We start from the raw sequence: 23,203 nt of genomic DNA on the forward strand, positions 1-23,203 counted from the left end.
CGTAAAACATAATTATTAATAATTACGTCAACACTAAGATAAAACATGATTAACATAAAAAAAGTAGATAATTGTATATTAAAAACGTAAATTGGTTGATAACATGATTCTTAAAAAAATTAATAACATATATAAAATAAATTAATTATTTAATGGAGATTACATGAAAGAAATAATGAAATTATGCAAGCATCATATTCTCTGTCCAATATTTCGCTGGTATCTCTCTATATATAAACGAACAGCCCTCGGCTTCTCTCCGGAGGAATTTTATACCCCAACCTCTGAAAAATCTTTGAGAAAAACAGTGGCAGATGAGCTAACCAATTATCAAATATCTGAATTCAAGGAGGCCTTCTCTCTTTTCGACAAGGATGGCGATGGTCCGTTCTCCTGTTATCTCTGTGAGTTGATTTTTTGTGCCTATGATCATGGGAGTGTTTGTTGCGTAGTGGTGATGGTTATACCTCTTGTTCATTTCTCTGGTGTGTGCGTGTTTGCGTTATTTTTTGTGTGAATGATGAAATATTTTCAGTGTTCTGTAGGTTTAGAAATATGTGTTGTTTGTTTTTGTTGTTCTATTCGTATTTAGCTGATTAGTTGTGATACTCTGAAGAAATGGTTAGCCTTCTTGCATGGATTGTTGATGCTAAAGCTGTGAATGTTTTGTTGTTTGAATGGTTAGGTGCTAGCTGTTGGTGAAAGTTTCTTCCTTGATGTCTGCTGTTCGATTCATATTAGGCGGATTAGTTGTAATGTGCAGAAGAAATTGTTGGAATGTGCATCACTCGCTCTCAAGGTTGGCTTTGTTTTTTTTGCATGGATTGTTGATGCTTAACCAGTGGATTTTTTGTTGTCATGCTTTATTTCACGGTTTATTTTCTTATTTGCTGTTTGAAACTACTATGGAAAGGTGTCTGATTTCTCTTTGTTTTGGTTGAGTTGACTGCGGCAGAATATTGTTTTTGTGCTATTCGTTGGTATAGAATTTGATTTGGGATGGACAACTTGTGAATTTTTGTTAATTTCTTGTGAACCAAACACGTAGCATCACTATCACGGAACTTGGCAATATGATGCTCTCTTTTGGCAAGAACCCAACAGAGAGCTGAACTTCAGGATATGATCAATGAGGTTTTTTTTTATATGATCAATGAGGTTGATACTAATGGAAATAGAACAATTGATTTCCCTGAGTTTCTCAACCTGACGCAGAAAATGAGAGACATTCTGTTGAGGAGCTCACGGAAGCATTCCGGGTTTTCGACAAGGACCAAAACAGGTTCATTTCTGCAGCTGAACTTCGCCATGTTATGGCGAATCTCGGTGAGAAGCTCGCCGATGAGGTGGTCGATGACATTATCCGGGAGGCAGATGAGGATGGTGATGGGCAGATCGACTACAAAGAGTTCGTCAAGGTGATGATGGCCAAGTGAGTAGTGAGTACAGAACAACTCAAAACTTTAATTTCACAAAGTTTATAGTTATACATAAAAAGAAAACAGAGATGATAAAATCACAATATTATGTTTGTCGACGTCTTTTCCTGCTTGTATTGTCTTTAAGTGTTGTTCCTAGTTTTATTTAGTACGTACGTTGCCACTTTCTTTTCATTTCCATTATTCTTCGAAATATTTGTGTTTGACAAATTGCTAGCAATAAAAGCAATTCAATCTACTCAAGCCACGATATCGAAAAGTATCTTGAAATTAATGTCATACCATTATGATGTTTTAAAACTGTTTTTAGCTAGTTAGATCATGCTTGTCTTCGGCTAGGCTCACCTTTACCTTTGAATATGATTCTCATGCATGCATATGTCTGAGTAGAGACCATGATCATGGATGATTCTATGCTACGTCGAGAGAAACACTCCCAGAGTATTTGTATAAGTTGTTCGTGCTGATATATTACTTAACAACGAAAAATATTGATGAGCTTCATATGTTTGTTTTGAATTGAGATGTTCACGCGAACATCTTGTACAAAAAATTCACCAAAGTCTTACGGTTTGTTTCCGAATTCGGAATTTGAACCACATGGGATTGCAACAGAAATCTGTAGACTAGTCTTAAATTTTAAAGTAGTTCTGTATTATACATACGTACGCTTCCCAATATGCCCAGAAAGCATACCAATGGTACCCATGATTAATAAGAACTTATTCCTTGAGCTTTATTGGGAAGCATTGATGTATTTTTTTCCTTGACCAAGATTCCTTAATCCTAACTATGTAAGTGTTAGGATATGTTTAGAAGACGGTTAAATAAACGATACAAATTTCTTCTTTGCTTCTGAAATATGTGTTTCAAAGTTTTTTAGGAGTCAGAGATTATCTCGATCTTTGAAAGTACAATGGACTAAATAAAACTACAGAAACAGTCCACGGCATTTGTTGAAACTTAAAAACAGTAGAAGGTAAAATAACACAAGGTTTGTTTCTGAAAGTTTGATGCACGAAACATTTATACGTCTTCTTTTCTTTTGTTTCCAGAATGTATCACTTAAAAACTTTGATCAGTACACACTTTGATATGCTGTCATTGAGCCCTCAAACTTAAATTCTTACTCTCGAATATAACGAGTGTAAAGGTGAGTAGTATCAAAGGGTGAAAATAGACAAGCTGCAACGAAAGGTCGCCGTAGAGATCGGGTTCGTTAATTCCTAGTCCTCTAAGTGCATTACAACCTATAGCATACTGAAGATTCAAGACGATGCTTAAAGGGTAAAGAGAGTTATATATTACTCTACCCCTAAGGCGTAACGAATACATTCCTATAGGGTTTCTGATGCTTTAGATGTACAAGAATCTGAAGGCAACTTCTGTTGGTTGTAAAACATATATATAATAGGTGTTTACATTACAAAATAAATTTTTTGTAGTGTAAGTAGTTCTATATATATTTAGCTAAACGAGCTCAAATATCACATAAACAAGCATTTATTGAACCTGTGATATGCAGTCTGCTTGCACATATACAGAGGGAACCAACATTTTGGTTACATGTATCTTATGCTTCGTACTTGTATTTCATTTAATATTATACATATAAATATATATATATTATATATATAAAAATATATATGTATGAGCTCAATTATCAGAGCTAGGATGTGGGGGAGATTTTGGTGCAAGGCAAGAGTTGACACAATCAATGTTACCACTCCCACAATCTTGATAACAAGTAGGATCTTGATCATCGGTTCCACACTTGGCCACGCATATCGCATATAGATGGCTGCAATTGGTAAGACATTGTCCGATGTTTCCCTGCATGCCCCAAACTTGGATCAACATCATGTATAGAACGACGAGAATGTAAATCCCTCGTCGTCTCATCATATGAAATTTTTTAAGATCGAGTAAGATTTTCGGGCTTCCTCTAAAACAAATGTTGAGTTATAAAGGATTGATGATGGAGGAGGCGAAGGAGTTGCTTGTCCAGCACCTTCTGCTTTTGCATGCTAATGGCATGATTTGTAGTTTATTACTTATAGGAGTTGATGCATCCAGTAGGTAGGAGCAAACATCCTCCTTGTGAAAAACATTTAAGGGATAATTGTATACATTATTCAAGTGAAATATCGAGATTTCTGAAAATCCCTACAAAAAAAAAATGATCTACCAACTCCATGTGCCTCTGAAAACACGTACTGACAAGGGTGTATGTGCTCAAAATTTGAAAACATGAAGACTTCATAAAACATTTTTCTCATGTGGCGTTTTTGGTCATCTTCGAAATTCACTTGGATACTGTATGCAATTAACCCAATATTTAAGTATCAGTTTATTTATTTTTTGGAATTAAATTCTTGTATTTCATCATGGAAATTATGTAAATCCCAAATTTATGCGGAGTCTGATTAGAAGAAAACAGCAGGCTTGAGGTGATGCTAAAGGGATGTATGATTGATTCGGTATCGTACCTTATATTTATTTTTAAGGCTCGAGTCCAACTTAAAAAGTCGGGTCCCAAAATAATAAAGCGTTAATTCTCTTTCTTTTTTAATAAAAATTAATGAACTCTACGTGACATATGCTTTAATACCAGTTGTATGATGAACTCTTGCCGCTTCAAAAAAATTATTACTTGTGGTAATCCTGGAAGTCAAATATTTTTAATTGTATAACAGTTAAAACATGATGTTTTTATTGTCATATCTAACAAAGACAATTATTGCACTCAATAAAACGAACTTGTTGAATCTCTCGACTCATTAAGTTTGATTGGTGTAGGTGACAAAAACTAAGGAGGCGGTGATTTTCGAGGGAGTCTGCTGCAATTTTGGCAAGCACTTATTTAAGTCTTTCTGTCCACAAAACTTTTATGATATTTCCATTGAAAGTCCTGTGACCTTTTCTTAGGGGATGATTATTTGAATAAAAATTTAGTATATTTTTTCAGATGATTTTCGGACAATGGGTATTGAAAAAAACACTGATTGTAGCCTTTTATTTGAAATGATACTGAAGAGTTGTACTTCATGAAAGATGTTTGACTAGTCCCTTAAGATTTCGATGAATGTTGAGGACCCGATTTTCGAATATCTTTAATTGAAAATATGGATGCAATTAATACTATTTTCGTTCTTCTTTTATAAATATAAGTTGAGTAGGTCTCTTGTGAGACGGTCTCACAAATCTTTATCTGTGAGACGGATCAACTCTACCGATATTCACAATAAAAAATAATATTCTTAGCATAAAAATTATTACTTTTTTATGGATGACCCAAAATACGACCCGTGATTAATGATATTTTTTCTGGTAATAAGTTATTTATTAAGATTGGGTTATAAAAATTTTCTAAGAAAAATATAATCGCACGTAGTCATCGATTGAATTAATATTTGAGAGTCACGTAAGGAATTATGGTATAAATATTGCTACGGTTTTGAAAAGTCGGGGAACCTCTATTTTAGATTTAGAATCTTAGCATGATATTTTGGGGAATAGTTGAAAATAAAATAAGAAATATCTCGTGACACTAATGGAATAATTATTTCAAGAGTATGTCTCTTGTTAGACGGTATCATGAATCTTTATCTATGAGACGAGTCAACACTACCGATTTTCATAATAAAAAAATAATATTCTTAGCATAAAAAAAAGAGTGAGTCTCATGTGAGACCGTCTCACGGATCCTAATCTGTGAGACGGGTCAACCCTATCGATATTCACAATAAAAAATAATACTCTTAGCATAAAAAGTAATACTTTTTCATGGATGACCCAAATAAGAGATCCGTCTCACAACTATGACCCGTGAGACCGTCTCACACAAGCTTTTGGCCAAAAAAATAATACTTTTTTATAGATGACCCAAATAAGAGATCTGTCTCACAAAATACGACCCGTGAGACCATCTCACATAAGTTTTTGCTTTATTTCAAGTACCTAAGAAATATTGAATTTTCAATTTAGGTCTTCGGCCAACCTAACGGATTTATAATTAAGATAATTGGGATGAATGATTAAAAATATTATTGTTATTGGAAGCATTTTATTCTATGTTTTGGATTGATTGGACAAGCATTAAGACTATAGTTATTGGTTAAAATATTTTATATATGTAACATCGAATTGTGAAGTCATAAGATTGTAAACTTTCACGTTTGAAGAAATAATGGCCCATGCACTACTAGGGGAAAAAAAAACTAATAGACAACATATTAGGAAAAAATCAAATTTTATTTTTGAGCAATATTGATTATGTTATTGTCTTTATTGCATAATTGGAGCATGATCAACTTATAAGTGATTTTATGTGTTATAATTGAGATCGGATAGAGATTTTATAACATGATAGAGTAAAATAATACATGGATCTATAACCTGAATAAATATATGAGGTTGAGTACATGTTAAAAGTCGTAGACTAAAAATCAAAAGCTATAGAATCTTATGGTTCGTTAATGTTATTGCAATTGTTAAATAACGCAAGAACACTTAGTGAATGCATTTTGTTGAGTTAGTTTAATATAGATCAACATAATATATTGATAGATTAAAAAATTACGACAAAATCATGGCTTAAAATTGAAATTCAATCAGTATAGAATATTAGAAGATACATGAACTGATTCTAATATTTGTTTATTTATTATTTGAATTTAAATTATTTATATTCCGTTTGTTTCATCTTTTTATTTGAATTTCAATTTAGTTTAATAAATTTTCACATTTTCGTTAAAGGTAACTAAAGAATTGTGCTTGAGGTAAATTTATCATATATCAATATATGTGAAATGATACTCGTATTTTTTTATATTAAAACTGGACTCATATATTTGCAATAATATCGAACATCTTAGAGAGATTTAATTGTTATAAATTATTGTCTTAGAAAAACTAGATCACCTAGATAAACACGAAAATGACAAAAACTTTAATACAAACAACGATACTTTATGTACCTATTGTCACGCCCCGAGATAATCACATAATGTTTCACATTAGCAAAATGTAAAACGTTGGCGCGGAAGCATACAACTTGAAATAAACTGATAAAAAAAGAAAGTTAAATATTGGCAATGGTCTTCTCTTTCCTTACCATCCCCAGAACTATGTTTATTCTCCATCATCTAACTGATCTTCATTCTTATCTAAGAAGTGATGAGTCTGTGAGTGACATGATCGTCACTCGGTAAGCAGGAGAATGTACTCCCGGCCTTAAAAATCATCTTTTCAACAAAACAATAATAGCAGATATATACATAAATATTCTTATTTTCCAGGGATAAACATATATCGGAATTATGCACTGAACAAATTATGAATTTCATGGCTAACTGATATCAGTCTCCTCTATGGTCTCTCCTCTAAGGGGTGAGGCCAGGAATCAGGAATCAGATATATTCAGAATATATATTCTTACTATTAGTTCCCAAAGTTTCAGTGCTTCAGAAATACAGAATTTACAAATCATATTTTAAACATGTATAATACATATATTGATACCCCATAGATGGGCCCATTACCTCTGGCCCATCTCTAGTCCAAATGGAATACATGCCCATTAAGGGCCCAGGTATTCTCCTATAAATATCAGGTTTGAGCGTATAATAATTAATTCAATATATTGTTTTCAACAGCACCCTTAGCTGCTCCCCCTCATATATCCTCAGTCACTGACTTGAGCGTCGGAGGGGCTACGCCAGGACACACTCCTGGCCCCTTTCTAACAGTCTTCTTCATGATTTCAGGCTCAGGACAATTTCAAAACCCTGCGTCTGTACTAGTGACGCTTGCCAGAATCGGACCCTAAATTTCCCGTGAGTATCACTTATACCCCATAAATGAGCCCATTACTCATGGCCCATCTCTAGCTCAAATGGAAGACATGCCCATAAAGGCCCATGTATTCTCCTATAAATACCAGGTTTGAGCGTATGATAATTAATTCAATATATTGTTTTCAACAGCACCCTTAGCTGCTCCCCCCATATATCCTCAGTCACTGACTTGAACGTCGGAGGGGCTGCGCCAGGACACCCTCATGTCCCCCTTCTAACGGTCTTCTTCATGATTTCAGGCTCAGGACAATTTCAAAACCCTGCGTCTGTACTAGTGACGCTTGCCAGAATCAGACACTAAATTTCCCGTGAGTATCACTTGGCGCCGTCTGTGGGAACATTTGAGTTGAGACGTAGAGATGGTAGGGAGGAGAGGGAGTAAAAGAGTTAACTCAGCGCCATCGCGTCCTCAGAGGGGACCCGAACAGTCTCATGCTGAGGCGAGGCAGGAACAACCCCATCAGGAGACGAGAACTGAACAATCTCGTCAAGAGACCAGGGTCGAGCAACCCCGTCCTAATGAAAATGTGGGGAACTTGACCCTGGAGCAGTTGGGTCAATTTATCACTCGGATAGTGGATGAGGCTATGAAGAGGAACCAAGAATCTGTGTTCATTGAAGAGTAGGCCACTCGCCAGGAGCGAAAGGAAAATGTTGAGGGCGAGCAGAGCAGAATTGAAGAGACCCAGCCCCTCCCAAACGAAGGGAATGCAGAGATAGGGGAGATGTGAAAGGAGATACGGATGTTGAGACAGTATGTAGGAATCCGAGCGCCGGTACCCAAAAGAGGAAGTCCTTTTTCATTGGCCATCTTGGTAGAAGGACTTCCTCTAAATTTCCGACAGTCAAACGTGGGAGAATATGACGGACATACTGACCCTGAAGAACACTTGGGGAGATTTGAGAATGCGGCTCTGTTGCACCAATATTCGGATGGAGTCAGGTGCAGGGTGTTTCTGGGCACGTTGGTGAGGTCAGCCCAGCAATGGTTTAACACCTTGCAGCCCAACTCTATACGTTCTTTTGAGGATTTCTCAGCTGCCTTCTTGCACCGATTTGCTAGCAGCAAGAGGCACCAGAGAAATTATTTGAGCATGTTCGTGATGAAACAACAAGAGAATGAAACTTTGCGAGAATTTGTCCAGCGTTTCAACAGTGCAGCGCTGGAAATACCAGCGGCTACCTCTGACATCATGATAAGTGCCTTCACATAAGGACTGAGAGGAGGAGAGTTTTTCAAGTCGCTGGTCAAGAAGCCTCCGTCGAGCTATGATGATCTGTTGGGTCGAGCTGAGAAATATGTAAACTTGGAAGATGTCCAACGGTACAGAAGGATGGAGAACCGGCCCGGATGAAGTAGAGTTGAGGGAGCGGAGAAAGGAGGAAGGAAGAGGGGTGCGGGGGAAAGAGAGGAGGATAGAACTAGAAGTACATGACAATTCTCATCACATGTTGCCCGTCCCCTATACGTGGTCAAGGCCCTCCATGGATAAATCAGGGGGTTGGGGAGCAGAGAGTGGAAAGTCGAGGTCAAGATTTCCTTCAGGAGCCCGTCGAACCGAGGAGGAGAACGAATGAGGATAACCACCCTATGAGAGGAATGATTCATATGATCTAGGGCGGTGCTACTGATGGAGACTCTGGGCGAGCTCGGAAAGCACATGGGAGAAGGTTGGAGAACTTTGAGATATCTAGGGGTGCAGACTTACCACAAGACCACATCATCAGCTTTGGGCCGGAAGACCTCCGAGGCGTTGTGACTCCACATAACGATGCCTTGGTGGTGATGACCACCATTGCCAATTATGATGTGGCAAGGATATTTATTGATAATGGAAGCTCCGTGAACGTCTTGTTCAAGAGCACGTTGGATCAAATGAAGGTAGAAGGATTTGAGTTTGAGCCGGTCTCCACCCCGCTGTATGGGTTTGAAGGACACGCCATCCCGCCTTTGGGTCAGATTGTGCTTCCCCTATCCTTGGGGACTGATCCTCGGCGGGTAACAAAAATGATAGCGTTCACCATGGTGGATACCCTTTCAGCGTATAATGAAATTCTAGGATGGCCAGCCCTGAAGGATTTCAGAGCCGTAGCTTCCACTTATCATCAGAAGCTTAAGTTTCCTGTGGGAAAAGGAGTTAGAGTCTTGTGCGGGGACCAAAAAGTCGCGTATCGGTGTTATGAAGTGGTAGAGAGGGAGGAGAGAAAAAAAGCGCGTGTGGAGCTTAACATGATCAGGAAAGGAAGAAGTGGGTAACTTTGTCATGTGGAGGTACAAAAGAAAAAGAGATGAAAATTGGAGAATGCGCCGGGCAAGGCTCTAAAGAGGCTGGGGAACGCTTACCACCTTAGAAAATATTAATCTTGACTTGAATTTTGCTGTATTTCGTTTCTGGATTTGACTTATGTTATCAGTTGAAATTCAATAAAGTCAAGTTCTTATATTAAGTTTGTGGATGTTGTTATAGAGTGGAGGAGAAGAATTTTATTTTCCTGCTAAGGCATCGCCTAGCAGAGGAGCATAGTTGGGGTGGAGAAAAATAAATTTTTCCTGCTAAGGCATCGCCTAGCAGAGGAGCAGAGTGGAGGAGGAGAATTTTATTTTCCTGCTAAGGCATCGCCTAGCAGAGAAGCAGAGTTGGGATGGAGAAAAATAAATTTTTCCTACTAAGGCATCGCCTAGCAAATGAGCAGAGTGGAGGAGAAGAATTTTATTCTCCTACTAAGGCAGTCGCCTAGCAGAGGAACAGAGTTCGGGTGGAGAAAAATAAATTTTTCCTGCTAAAGCATCGCCGAGCAGAGGAGTAGAGTTGGGGTGGACAAAAATAAATTTTTCCTGCTAAGGCATCGCCTAGTAGAGGAGCAGAGTGGAGGAGGAGAATTTTATTTTCCTGCTAAGGCATCGCCTAGCAGAGGAGCAGAGTTGGGGTGGAGAAAAATAAACTTTTCCTGCTAAGGCATCGCCTAGCAGAGGAGCAGAGTGCAGGAGAAGAATTTTATTTTCCTGCTAAGGCATCGCCTAGCAGAAGAGCAGAGTTGGGGTGGAGAAAAATAAATTTTTCCTGCTAAGACATCGCCTAGCAGATGAGCAGAGTTGGGGTGGAGTAAAGTTAAAGTTTTTCTGCTAAGGCATCGCCTAGCAGAGGAGCAGAGTAGAGGAGAAGAATTTTATTTTCCTGCTAAGGCATCGCCTAGCAGAGGAGCAGAGTTGGGAATGGAGAAAAATAAATTTTTCCTGCTAAGGCGTCGCCTAGCAGAGGAGCAGAGTGGAGGAGAAGAATTTTATTTTCCTGCTAAGGCATCGCCTAGTAGAGGAGCAGAGTGGAGGAGGAGAAATAAATTTTCCTGCTAAGGCCTCGCCTAGCAGAGGAGCATTGTTGGGGAGGAAAAAAATAAATTTTTCCTGCTAAGCCGTCGTCTAGCAGAGGAGCAGAGTGGAGGAGAAGAATTTTATTTTCCTGCTAAAGCATCACCTAGCAGAGGAGCAGAGTTGGGGTAGAAAAAAATAAATTTTTCCTGCTAAGGCGTCACCTAGCAGAGGAGCAGAGTGTAGGAAAAGAATTTTATTTTCCTGCTAAGGCATCGCCTAGTAGAGGAGCACAGTGGAGGAGGAGAAATAAATTTTCCTACTAAGGCATCGCCTAGCAGAGGAGCAGAGTTGGGGAGGAAAAAATAGGCGTCGCCTAGCAGAGTGGAGGAGAAGAATTTTATTTTCTTGCTAAGACATTGCCTAGTAGAGAAGCAGAGTAAGGAAGGAAAAAAATAAATTTTTCCTGCTAAGAAGTCGCCTAACAGAGGAGCAGAGTGGAGGAGAAGAATTTTATTTTCTTGCTAAGGAATTGCCTAGCAGAGGAGCAGAGTTGGGGTGGAGAAAAATATATTTTACCTGCTAAGGCGTCGCCTAGCAGAGGAGCAGAGTGGAGTAGAAGAAGTATATTTTCTTGCTAAGCTATCGCCTAGTAGAGGAGTAGAGTGGAGGAGGAGATATAAATTTTCCTGCTAAGACATCGTCTAGCATGGGAGCAGAGTTGGGGAGGAAAAAAATAAATTTTTCATGTTAAAGCGTCGCCTAGCAGAGGAGCAGAGTGGAGGAGAAGAATTTTATTTTCTTGCTAAGGCATCGCCTAGCAGAGGAGCAGAGTTGGGGTGAAGAAAAATAAATTTTTCCTGCTAAGGCGTCGCCTAGCAGAGGAGCAGAGTGGAGGAGAAGAATTTTATTTTCCTGCTAAGGCATCGCCTAGTAGAGGAGCAGAGTTGGGGAGGAAAAAGATAAATTTTTCCTTCTAAGGCGTCGCCTAGCAGAGGAGCAGAGTGGAGGAGAAGAATTAAATTTTAATGCTAAGGCATCGCCTAGCAGAGGAGCAGAGTGAATGAGGAAAAATAAATTTTCCTGCTAAGGTGTCGCCTAGCAGAGAAGCAGAGTTTGGGATGAGAAAAATTAAATTTTTCCTGCTAAGGCGTCGCATAGCAGAGGAGCAGAGTGGAAGAGAAGAATTTTATTTTCCTGTTAAGCCATCGCCTAACAGAGAAGCAAAGTGGATGAGGAGAAATAAATTTTTTCCTGCTAAGGCATCACCTACCAGAGGAGCAGAGTTGGGGTGGAGAAAAAATTTATTTTCCTGCTAAGACCCGGCTTAGCAAAGGAGTTATGAGATGATAAGGTAAGAGTTTGATTTTTCTGCTAAGCAAAGGAGTTACGAGATGATGAGATGGAAGTTTTATTTTCCTGCTAAGGTATCGCCTAGCAAAGGAGTCAGGGGTGAGGAGGTGAAACATTTATTTTACTGCTGAGGTATTGCCTAACAGAGGAGTCAGAGGGTGATGAGTTAGAGGGTGAGGAGGTTGAAGTTTTATTTTTCCTGCTAAGGCCTGGCTTAGCAGAGGAGTCAAGGGCGCGGGGAAGTGGAAATTATTCTTCTTCAAAAGCTTAGTAGATAACCTTGAGGATGGGGGCGACAAGGGCATACCCTGTTAGGAAATTTATTTGGTTTGTCGATAACGAACGATGTTTGCCGCTGCGAAAATTACGGGGATCGACAGAAACAATCATTCGCAAGGGTGAGGACGTGCTTCGACGAGAAGGGGCGAGGCGGTTGGCGTATGGGCGAGGGGCGAGACGAGGGTGATGGCGTACGGCGAGGCGAGGAGGGGTTGTGGGCGAGGCTGGAACGTGGGGCGAGCATGCAGGTGGTTGGGGCGAGGCTTGGGCGCGGCGATGGTGGGCGAAGGGCGAGCAAGCGGGGACGAGCGTGCGAAGGGGGTGGGGCGAGGCTTGGGCGTGGAGATGGCGGGCGAAGGGCGAGCAGGAGAGGGAGAGCGTGCGCGGCGAGGGCGAGCGTGCGCGGCGAAGGGTGAGCAGGCGGGGACGAGTGTGCGCGAGGCGATGGGCGAGCTTACGGCAGGGGCGCTGGGCGAGCTCGTGGCAGCAGGCGAGCGTAGCGCTTGTGTGCGCGGGACGATGGGTGAGCGCTCGGGCGAGCATGCGGCTGGGGTCGGGCGAGCTGGTGGCAAGGGCGAGGTGCTGTCGGGGCCTGGCACCGGGTGAGCGTAGAGCTTGTGTGCGCGAGGCGATGGGCGAGCTTACGGCAGGGGCGCTGGGCTTTCTTACGACAGGGGCGAGGCACTGGGCGAGCGTGGCTCGAGCGTTGGGTGAGCGGCTGTGCGAGCGCATGGGCGAGCGTGCGGCTGGGGCCGGGCGAGCTTGTGGAAAGGGGGAGACGTGCTTGGGCGGGCCTGCGGCAGGGACGCTGGGCGCGCGCTGGACGAGTTCACGAGAGTAGGTGTAGAGTGAGAAGGTGGGCTGCGATGGTGGAGCGTATGTGAAGTGCAGAGGAAATTCTGTATGGGAGAAGTGAGAATGAAGTAAGGAGGTGACCAGAGTAGGGAGGAAACCCAGATCAAATCTTTCCCCGCAGAGCAGGATTGCTATTTGATTTGTTTCCAAATCTTTGGAGACTGACGAACGGCTGGAAGAAAATGCACAACTCGCACCCGGTAACCCGAGGACAGCACAGCTAATCGAACTTCGAACCTGCGATTCAGTTCGACTCGGGAGGGGGAGACTGGTGATACCCCATAGATGGGCCCATTATCCCTGGCTCATATCTAGCCCAAATGGAAGAAATGCCCATTAAGGGGCACATGTATTCTCCTATAAATACCAGGTTTGAGCGTATGATAATTAATTAAATATATTGTTTTCAACAGCACCCTTAGCTGCTCCCCTCATATATCCTCAGTCACTGACTTGAGCGTCGGAGGGGCTGCGCCAGGACACCCTCCTGGCCCCCTTCTAACGGTCTTCTTCATGATTTCAGGCTCAGGACAATTTCAAAACCCTGCGTCTGTACTAGTGACGCTTGCCAGAATCTGTCACGTATGCTGGTTAATTTTAAAATATATATCGAGTTAAAAAAAAAAGTACACTTACCTGATTGTTCTTGAAAATGATTGACTCGAAAATGGTTAAAACTTTGCTGGAGTTTGAACAACGATTGTACAGAACTTCGACTCGATATTATGGTAGAACTTATACTCGAAAATGGTGCAGAATTTCGTCTCCATTTACAGCTCGTGAAGCTCGAAAAATTATGAAGTATTTGATGTAGTATTGTGTGGCTTTTGTCAAGCTTAAGATCAAATGTCCTAATTATGTCCATCTTTAAATGCCATAATTTTCTTTTATTTAGATATTACAACTCTTAGCATTTCAACTTAACGAAGCTCCTTATTTTTCTCTTTATTTTTGAGTTTATAGCTTGTAAATGACATATAATATGTGATAATTACTTGTGTAATCTCTTTTAATTTCCTTACATGTTGATAACAATTTTCAAGTCTTCACGCCTATCTTTCTGTTATGATGTTGCTTGCGTAAGGCTGATCTGTTTGCCGATATCCATCTGTTTTGTTTTATCAATTAACAAGGAATCTTCAATTCATTAGCTTAGCATTTTTTCCTTAGTGACTTTCAATATCTATTATAGCAAGAGTCCAACAGTTTATCCTACTATCTTAATGTATCCTTTGAAATCTATTTTTTAACAAGAAATCCATTGTCGTTATTTCTCTGTTTATATCGAGTAAACTCTCGAACTAATACAATAATCTACAAACTACACTAACTAAATAAATTATACCAGAGAAATCATATGGAACAGATTCTCATTCTCGTTGGCTCTTCAATTGAAAATCTTCTACTCCCTCTTGATTAGGAGTGTTCAAACTTCGGATAAAACCGAAAAACCGGAAATCCAAACCGAAAAAACTGAACACCGAACCGAAACGAAATCCAAATTTTGTAATTCGGATATAAATGTTAAAACCGAAGTTTATTTGATTCGGTTTCGGATTATATATGTCAAAACCGAAAAAACCGAAATTTCATTAAATTAATACTTTTTTATATTTTTATTTATATTATATATTTTGATATGATATTTAGTGAATGAAAAACCATTTTGAACAATTTTTAGTTGATTGTTGTTTGTTTAATTAATTTAGACCTTATGTTTAAATATTTTATTAAGAAAAAGTTAACATATTATATTTTACAATATATTTATATTATTAATTTAAATAATTATACCAAAATCAAATTAACCGACCGAAATAACCGAACTGTTTTGGTAGAAAACCGAACCGAAGAAAAATGGTTCAGATATCGGATTATATATTTCCATAACCGAAAATCGAAAAAAAGCGAAATAAAAAACTGAAAATCGAACCGAACCGATCGATGAACACACGTATTGTTGATAGCGAATGTTGATTGCCTACCATTAATGTCAATATTGATACGTTGAGAGCTATGAAATAAATAAACGAATTTTTCATAATTGATCAAACGTTCCGACTCAGAACAACAGTAGAACCCCGAAATCTGTTTATACGTGTATGTCGAGGGAGTTTTGTCACGCCAAATTTAAGTGTGTCGTAACATGTTATCCATGTAAATAGGCATGCACATTCGTCATTAATTAAAAAATCTATCGAATGTTTAATAATTTATCGACAAATTCCATTAATAATTTATGAAGAAAATTAATCGATGGATTTAATAATAACCCTTTTTTGTCGGTGGAAAAAGTTTCATTCTTGCTGGAGCAAACCCGAGCTCCAGGAGATAGTTCTTGAAGATAATGGCGGTCCCTTGCACCAATTACGCTGGATTTGCATGCGATGGAGAGAACAGAGACAGGATGAGCTTCTGACTTCACACTGTACGACGAATATCCCGACCTCTCAAAATGACAGTAATTATTATTATCATTTTATGAAGCAACAGCAAAAAGAAATTAATAGCTGTTTGGGAATCTTCCAAGAAGTAAACTTTGATGATTAAGCGAAAAATTTTACTTTATCCTTTTGGTCAAGTTGAGAAGACTTTAAGGGCTGAGTGTGGTGTACCTTGAATTCTTGATTTTGATGCGTCTCTTTCTGTGGTGTCGCCTAGTTTCGAGCCCTTTTTGTACTAGTTCGTTTTGGTTCGTCTGTAGCGAGAAATCTTGAATTTTGAAGTATTGTGTGAGCTACATTTCGAGAAATTCAAGCTTCTTCGCTCATTTCATCTTGGGCTTCAATTCTTGTGTAGTATTGTGGGATCCCTTCAAGATTATGAGTTCGTGGAGTTGTTTTTTGTGCAGAAACTTGAGACTGTTGTTGTGAGATTGTCTTTTGATTTCAAGGGTCTTCAAAGCCTTTTGCTGGATCTTGGGAATATTGGGTGAGTTCGAAAAAGTAGATAAAATGTTTCTACGAGGTTGGTTGGAATTTGGTGCGTTTTGTGAGAAAGTTGAGAGATTTTTGGCTAATTTTGAATCAGTGTTGTTTAAGTTTTAATTGGTTTTCTTTTTTGGTTTAGCTTGTGGTTTGTGATTGGGATTTAGTGTTGGATTAGCGAGTGTGAAATCAGTACAATTGATTATCTTATCCATAGTTTGTGGTCATGATGATGATTTTCTGGAGTTTATTATTCTATTATTGGCTGATTTTTAGTGTTTTTTTAGTCGATCATTTTATAATCTAAGAATGACATTGACTGAGTGTATTTTAATCTGTAAAAAGAACCTTTCTTAAAAGAAATGGTACCTGTCATTTTCCCAACCCATACAATTTGTGATTCTGCTCTTCTATTGTTAGGTATAAATGATCAATTCCTGAGCTTGGCAACTTTTGCTTTCAGCTGTCATGAATTCATTTTTCGCGCGAATATCAATAAACTGTAGAAATCTTGCTGGATTTTAAGTTAGTAAATGTTTGACTGGATACACTTATGATTTGTCCGTGCAGGAAATTTTTTATTTAAAAGTAAAGGTAAGGGGAGAATATACCCCCATAATCATCAGCAAATGAGTCAATCAAAAGTGAGGCGAGTAATCGGAAAGTATGAGGTTGGAAGAACTATTGGTGAGGGAACATTTGCAAAAGTGAAATTTGCTAGGAACACAGAGAATGGACAGCCCGTGGCAATCAAGATTTTTGACAAGGATAAGGTTCTTAAACACAAATTATCTGAGCAGGTTAACTTTCTTCTTCGTTTTCCCATATGCCTCAAAGCCTTTGTATCAAATTCAATGATATCCAATGGACTAGTTATTTATATATTTTAAAACTACCTGTATGACTTTCTTGATGGTAGGAGATGGCCTGTATTTTATTGAATTCATCTTCTAGTTATGGATATTTTCACTCTATAATTAACTATAACTTCGTAAAATAAACTTCTCTTCCGGCTCTAAAATATCTTGTGTATAAATTTGAACAGATTAAGAGGGAGATCGCCACTATGAAATTGATCAAGCATCCCAATGTTGTTCAATTGTACGAGGTTGTACTCTACACTGATCTTTGGTCCTCGTCAAAGTGTAATATGAACATTCTAAGATTTTCTTAAAGCATGGGGGACCAATTCTTATATTGTAAAGTTGGAGGTTCTCTTGTCTCTGTTTTTGGTTGTGTTGCCTGCATTTCTTATGATATATCTTCATCAGGTGATGGCGAGCAAGACCAAGATATTTATTGTAATGGAATTTGTCACTGGAGGGGAGCTCTTTGACAAAATTGTAAGATGATAAATGTCCTGCCCTTCATCCCCACCCCCCGCGTCAAATGAATAGGCATTTTCACTATCTTTTGAAGTATGTTACAGAAGATGGATATTTCCACAACTTCTTGTATGTTTTATATATTTAATATTTTACGCTGTGAATTATTGAAACCTTGTCTGATTTGAACATTTGTATCGATGAAGGTAAATCATGGAAGGATGCAAGAAGATGAAGCTAGAAAATATTTTCAGCAACTGATTAATGCTGTTGATTTTTGCCATAGTAGGGGAGTCTACCACAGGGATTTGAAGGTAGTTGTTTTGACCTTGAATTTGTCAAAAAATAAAAAATTATATTCCGTATCTTTACTGGTGCAGCCAGAAAATTTATTGCTGGATGCTTCTGGTGACCTCAAAGTTTCTGATTTTGGATTAAGTGCTCTGTCCCAGCAAGTCCAGGTGATTATTGATTGCAACATTGTGATTTGTTCTTAAATTATTTAGCATTCAGTATTCACATTGTTCATGCGATTTGATAGTCGTAAAAAGTAATATTTTTGTATATACGTAGTTTTCATTTGGAATAAGGGTTACTTCTATGAGATAAAGTGGATAATGGACGGAGATGTTAAAATGCTTTCAATTTCAGCGCAGAAAATCTTAAAAAATTGCTCGTTGTGTGGTTTGATTTTATGCTGATTTTTTAATCAAAGTAGAACTCTTGCAAACTTTGATGTGCCAGGATGATGGTTTGTTGCATACCACTTGTGGAACACCAAACTATGTTGCTCCTGAGGTATATTTTTTGAGTTATACCACTTTCTTCTTATCTGTCCTCTTCCCCTCTTCATGATCAGTGGGATCATAATCGAAGTAGGTTATCAACGATCGAGGCTATGACGGAGCAGCCGCAGACTTGTGGTCGTGTGGAGTCATACTCTTCGTGCTACTCGCAGGTTACTTACCTTTCGATGATTCCAACCTCATGACCTTGTACAAAAAAGTAAGCATATATTTTGTCAACTTGATTAAAGCATATATTTTGTCAACTTTATAATAAAGTTAATTTATTTTATTGCTTTGGTTGATTCACTAAATTTTTTATTTATTACGTATAGATATCGTCCGCAGAATTTACTTGCCCTCCTTGGATTTCTTTCGGTGCCATGAAATTGATTGCTCAAATCTTGGATCCAAATCCTGTAAATGTAAGTATGAAAATAGCTCAATACAAGCTACCTTGTTCACATCTGATGCTAATTTAAAATGTTCTTGTAACGAATTCTCTATAAAATTTTGTGACCTTTTGCAGCGCATCACTATTCCTAAAATCTTGAAGGACGAGTGGTTTAAGAAAGATTACAAACCACCAGTATTTGATGAGAAAGAAGAGATGAATCTAGATGATGTGGAAGCTGTGTTTAAGGACTCCGAGGTGCATTTTTCAGACTTCGAGAATTACGTGGAATTTTTGACATTCAAAGTATAATCTTTTTAGAGTTTCTTAACATAGAAATATCACGTGATGGAGAACAAGGAGGAGAAGCCGACTGCGATGAATGCCTTCGAGTTAATATCCATGTCTAGAGGTCTCAATCTTGGGAATCTATTTGACGCAAACCAGGTCAAAATATTTGAATTGTGTCATTTCCAACAATTGTATATCTCTATATCGCGACGTATCCTTGGTAGTATGAACCCTCTCTGTTTCTTTGTTGTTTAGAGAGTACCATTACTCATTTTTCTCTATGTTTTGCCCATTCTTTTGTGACAGGATTTTAAGAGAGAAACAAGGTTCACTTCTAAAAGGCCTGCTGATGAGATAATTAGCAAAATTGAAGAAGCTGCAAAGCCTCTTGGTTTTGATGTTCACAAGAAGAATTACAAGGTAAACTTGTTTTTTTGGTATCGGGCGTTTTGACCTCATTCATGAGTAGAATCTGTATTCCAAGTCTTAGGCGAGATTATAATTCATACATGAATATGATGTTATTTTCCCAGATGAGGCTTGAAAACATGAAAGCTGGAAGAAAAGGCAACCTTAATGTAGCCACTGAGGTACGATGTTACGAAGCGTGTTTTCAGCAGCTCTTATCTAGTCGGGTTTTATCTGTCTGACTTGCTATATATTTAAAACTTTAACACTAATAATGTTCTTTTCAGGTCTTTCAAGTAGCCCCATCACTGCATATGGTTGAAGTTCGGAAGGCAAAGGGTGACACACTGGAGTTCCACAAGGTCCGCTGGTTTGCCAAATCTGATCTTTTTTCCTGTAGAAATAATGTTCTTTTAATCAGACTTCCTGGAATGATTGCCGAAAACCTCTTAGCTAGTTGGCATGGCTTATTCCATCGAAGGGGAGGCAGTAGGTTCTAGTCCCCCACCCCCATTTATCTATATACCTATAAAAGTGTGGATCATTGATGTGTTTTTCGATTGTGAAAAGACACAAATGCCCTCCTTAAAGATATATATATGTACAATTCTAACAAATGCTAATAAATTATTACTTATATACGTAAAATTCTAACGAATGCTAATAAATTATAACTACCCCATACATTGATTGTTGTAGAACAAAATTAATTATATGTGCACTAGTATAAAATAATATGATGTTTAATACTAACATATTTTATTGATTTTTTTAATAAATAATTGAAAGCAAAGAGTTTAATAAATTTATAATAAGAATGTATATCAACAATTATGAATAGCACTTTTAAAATATAGTATAAAATAATATGATGTTTAATACTAACATATTTTATTGGTTTTTTTAATAAATAATTGAAAGTAAAGAGTTTAATAAATTTATAATAAGAATGTATATCAACAATTATGAATAGCACTTTTAAAATATTGTATATCAACAATTATGAATAGCACTTTTAAAATATATTATGCATACGTAAAATTTATAAATTCAATATACAAATTTGGTGATATTTGAAACATCTACTAAAATTGATTAAAATTTAGACATTAGATGTTCAAAGCTAAACCAGACCATAATTTTCAAGAATAGTAGAAACAAAATCAGAGTAAAAAATTTCTTAATTTCAATTCAAAAATCAGCTCTCATAGTATATACATACAAAAAAAATTATAACTTCAATACACAAAATTTGGTGATATTTGAAACACCTACACCCGACCATGATTTTCAAGAACAGTAGAACCAAAATCAGAGTAAACATTTTCTTAGTTTCAATTCCAAAATCAGCTATCATAATATATATAAATTTTGCTTCATAATTGATAAACAATTAGTTTCTCTGTCTCATATAGTATATAACTATTTTATTTGACACAAAGAATTGAAACCAAATAGTTTAATAAATTTATTAGAAGAGTTTATATCAACATTTATGAATGTCAATATGTTAACAATCTCACAAAATATGAATCTCTTAGAAAAATTTGGAGATTTTGGCTATAATAAGAAAATTAAAGATTTTAATATCACTTTTAAAAAATATTATACATACGAAAAATTTATAAATTCAATATACAAATTTGTTGATATTTGAAACATCTACTAAAATTGATTAAAATTTAGACATTAAATGTCTAATGCTAAACCAGACAATGATTTTCAAGAATAGTAGAACCAAAATCAGAGTAAAAAAATTCTTCGTTTCAATTCCAAAATCAACTATAATAATATATACATACGAAACAATTATAAATTCAATACACAAAATTTGGTGATATTTGAAACATATACTAAGATTGATTAAGATTTATACATTAAATGTCTAAAGCTAAACCCAACCATGATTTTCAAGAACAGTAGAATCAAAATCAGATTAAATATTTTCTTAGTTTCAATTCCAAAATCAACTATAATAATATATAAATTTTGCTGCATAATTGACAAATAATTAGTTTCTTTGTATCATATAGTGTATAGCTATTTTATTTGATACAATGAATTGAAATCAAAGAGTTTAATAAATTTATTATAAGAATTTATATCAACAATTGTGAATGTCAATATGTTAATAATCTCATAAAATATGAATCTCTTAAAATTTTTTGGAGAGTTTTGCTATAATAATAAAATTAAAGATTTTAGTATCGATTTTAAAAAATATTATACATACGAAAAATGTATAAATTCAATATACAAATTTGGTGATATTTGAAACATATACTAAAATTGATTAAGATTTAGACATTAAATGTCTAAAGCTAAACCCGACCATGATTTTCAATAATAGTAGAACCAAAATCAGAGTAAAAATTTTCTTAGTTTCAATTTCAAAATCAGCACTCATAATATATACATACGAAAAAATTATAAATCCAGTACACAAAATTTGGTGATATTTGAGACATCTACTAAGATTGATTAATATTTGTACATTAAATGTCTAAACCTAAACACGACCATGATTTTCAAGAACATTATAACCAATTTTTTTTTATCTATATACCTACAAAAGTGTAGATCATTGATCATAATTTATAATTGTGAAAAGATAAAAATAACATCATGATCAATACAAATCCAGATAATTATAGTATCATAAGAAGATAAATTATAGTAATAATAACATCATCATCAATATTTTAGTGTAGTTTCTAATTAAGTAATAAATTATAGTATCACAAGAAGATATAAGAAAAAAATAATTATATATGTAATAATACAATAACATGATAAGTATATAATAATATAATAATATGAAATTTAATACTAATATATTTTATTATATTTTAACTAAGAATTGAAAGTAAAGAATTTAATAAATTATTTAGTAGAATTTATATCAATAATTATGAATGTTAATATATTAATAATATCAAAAATATGAATCTGATAGAAAAATTCAGAGAGTTGGCTATAATAAGAAATTTAAAGATTTTAATATCACTTTTTTTTAAAAAAAAATTATATATCAGAAAATTTATAAATTCAATAAACAAAATTTGGTAATATTGGAAACATCTACTAAGAATGCTTGAGCTTTAGGCGTTGAGGTTATAAAGTTAAACCCGACCATGATTTTTCAAAAACAGTAAAACCAAAATCAGAATTAAAATCTTTTCTTAGCTTCAGTTCCAAAATCAGCTCTCATAATATATAAATTTAAGGCAAAACTGTTAAACAATTAGTTTCATCGTCACATATATTTTACGCCATTCATCAAAATCCACTCAATCATAACTTATAGCGCTATGCTTTTTTAATTTTTTTTTAATTTTTGTATATATTACATTTTTCCTATTAATAAATATTTGTGTTTACATTTTTAATTAGTTATTATTTTCATTAACCGATTATATATCATCATATTCTTTTATAGATAATTTTTAATTATCTAATTTAACTTAAAGTTAGCACACAAAAAATTGGACAATAATCATTCGGATATCATGTGCAACGCACGTGCTACTTACTAGTAAATTAAAAAGATCCTGAAGTGGACTCACAGTTTGTTTACTGCTGCTGTTCTTTGATGCAGTTCTATAAAAAATTATCAAGAAGCCTCCAGGATGTAGTTTGGAAAACCGAAGAGGACATGCAAGAAATGAAGTAGAAAATGCTTCATCAGCTATCTGCGTCATTTGTACAGTTGCGGGGTTGTCATTCTTTTTGTAACATTAGCAGCCTTTTGCACGGGATAATTTTCAGAACACCTGGTATTTGCGTTTACCGGTGTTCAAAAACACTAGTTATTTTGTGTGAGAGATTCATTGATTGTAAATCTTTTTAAAGTTGAATTAATTCCTAGTTATCCCTTTACTTTCTTTAACTATGAAGTTTTCAAACCACTATGCAAATCAGTAAAGAAGGATACTTCTGCATCTACCGATATCACTATCAGTAAGACATCAGAGTTGTAAAG

At 36.4% G+C, this 23,203-nt stretch overlaps 1 protein-coding gene and 1 pseudogene across 3 annotated transcripts; both read left to right on the forward strand.

The window, feature by feature from the left end:
- The first annotated feature begins 810 nt into the window (after positions 1-810).
- LOC142556542 (calmodulin-like) lies at positions 811-2,223 on the forward strand (annotated as a pseudogene).
- Positions 2,224-15,368: 13,145 nt separating this feature from the next.
- On the forward strand, positions 15,369-23,110 carry LOC142555193 (CBL-interacting serine/threonine-protein kinase 3-like). 3 transcript variants are annotated; one of them, XM_075665929.1, is made up of 15 exons: positions 15,369-15,519; positions 16,589-16,818; positions 17,064-17,126; positions 17,290-17,361; positions 17,550-17,657; positions 17,724-17,804; positions 18,088-18,141; positions 18,223-18,348; positions 18,464-18,553; positions 18,658-18,780; positions 18,859-18,969; positions 19,120-19,233; positions 19,347-19,403; positions 19,509-19,583; positions 22,820-23,110. In XM_075665929.1, exons 2-15 carry the CDS (start codon positions 16,648-16,650, stop codon positions 22,892-22,894), a joined length of 1,320 nt encoding a protein of 439 aa, XP_075522044.1. In that variant the 5' UTR covers positions 15,369-15,519; positions 16,589-16,647; the 3' UTR covers positions 22,895-23,110. The 3 variants fall into 3 exon arrangements, with proteins under 3 accessions (XP_075522044.1, XP_075522045.1, XP_075522043.1); XM_075665930.1 differs by lacking the exon at positions 15,369-15,519 and adding an exon at positions 15,546-16,012 and having other exon boundaries at positions 16,588-16,818; XM_075665928.1 differs by lacking the exon at positions 15,369-15,519 and adding an exon at positions 15,547-16,022.
- Positions 23,111-23,203: the final 93 nt, after the last annotated feature.

Source organism: Primulina tabacum, chromosome 9, assembly GCF_025594145.1.
Source record: "Primulina tabacum isolate GXHZ01 chromosome 9, ASM2559414v2, whole genome shotgun sequence".
Taxonomy (NCBI): Eukaryota; Viridiplantae; Streptophyta; class Magnoliopsida; order Lamiales; family Gesneriaceae; genus Primulina; species Primulina tabacum.

What these genes read in the sequence shown, in the direction of transcription:
- LOC142555193 (XM_075665929.1), top strand. Translation starts at nt 16,648, where the DNA reads ATGAGTCAATCAAAAGTGAGGCGAGTAATCGGAAAGTATGAGGTTGGA. An exon ending in ATGTTGTTCAATTGTACGAG is followed by an intron (nt 17,127 to 17,289) that starts GTTGTACTCTAC and finishes TATCTTCATCAG; the next exon opens with GTGATGGCGAGCAAGACCAA. An exon ending in ATCTATTTGACGCAAACCAG is followed by an intron (nt 18,970 to 19,119) that starts GTCAAAATATTT and finishes CTTTTGTGACAG; the next exon opens with GATTTTAAGAGAGAAACAAG.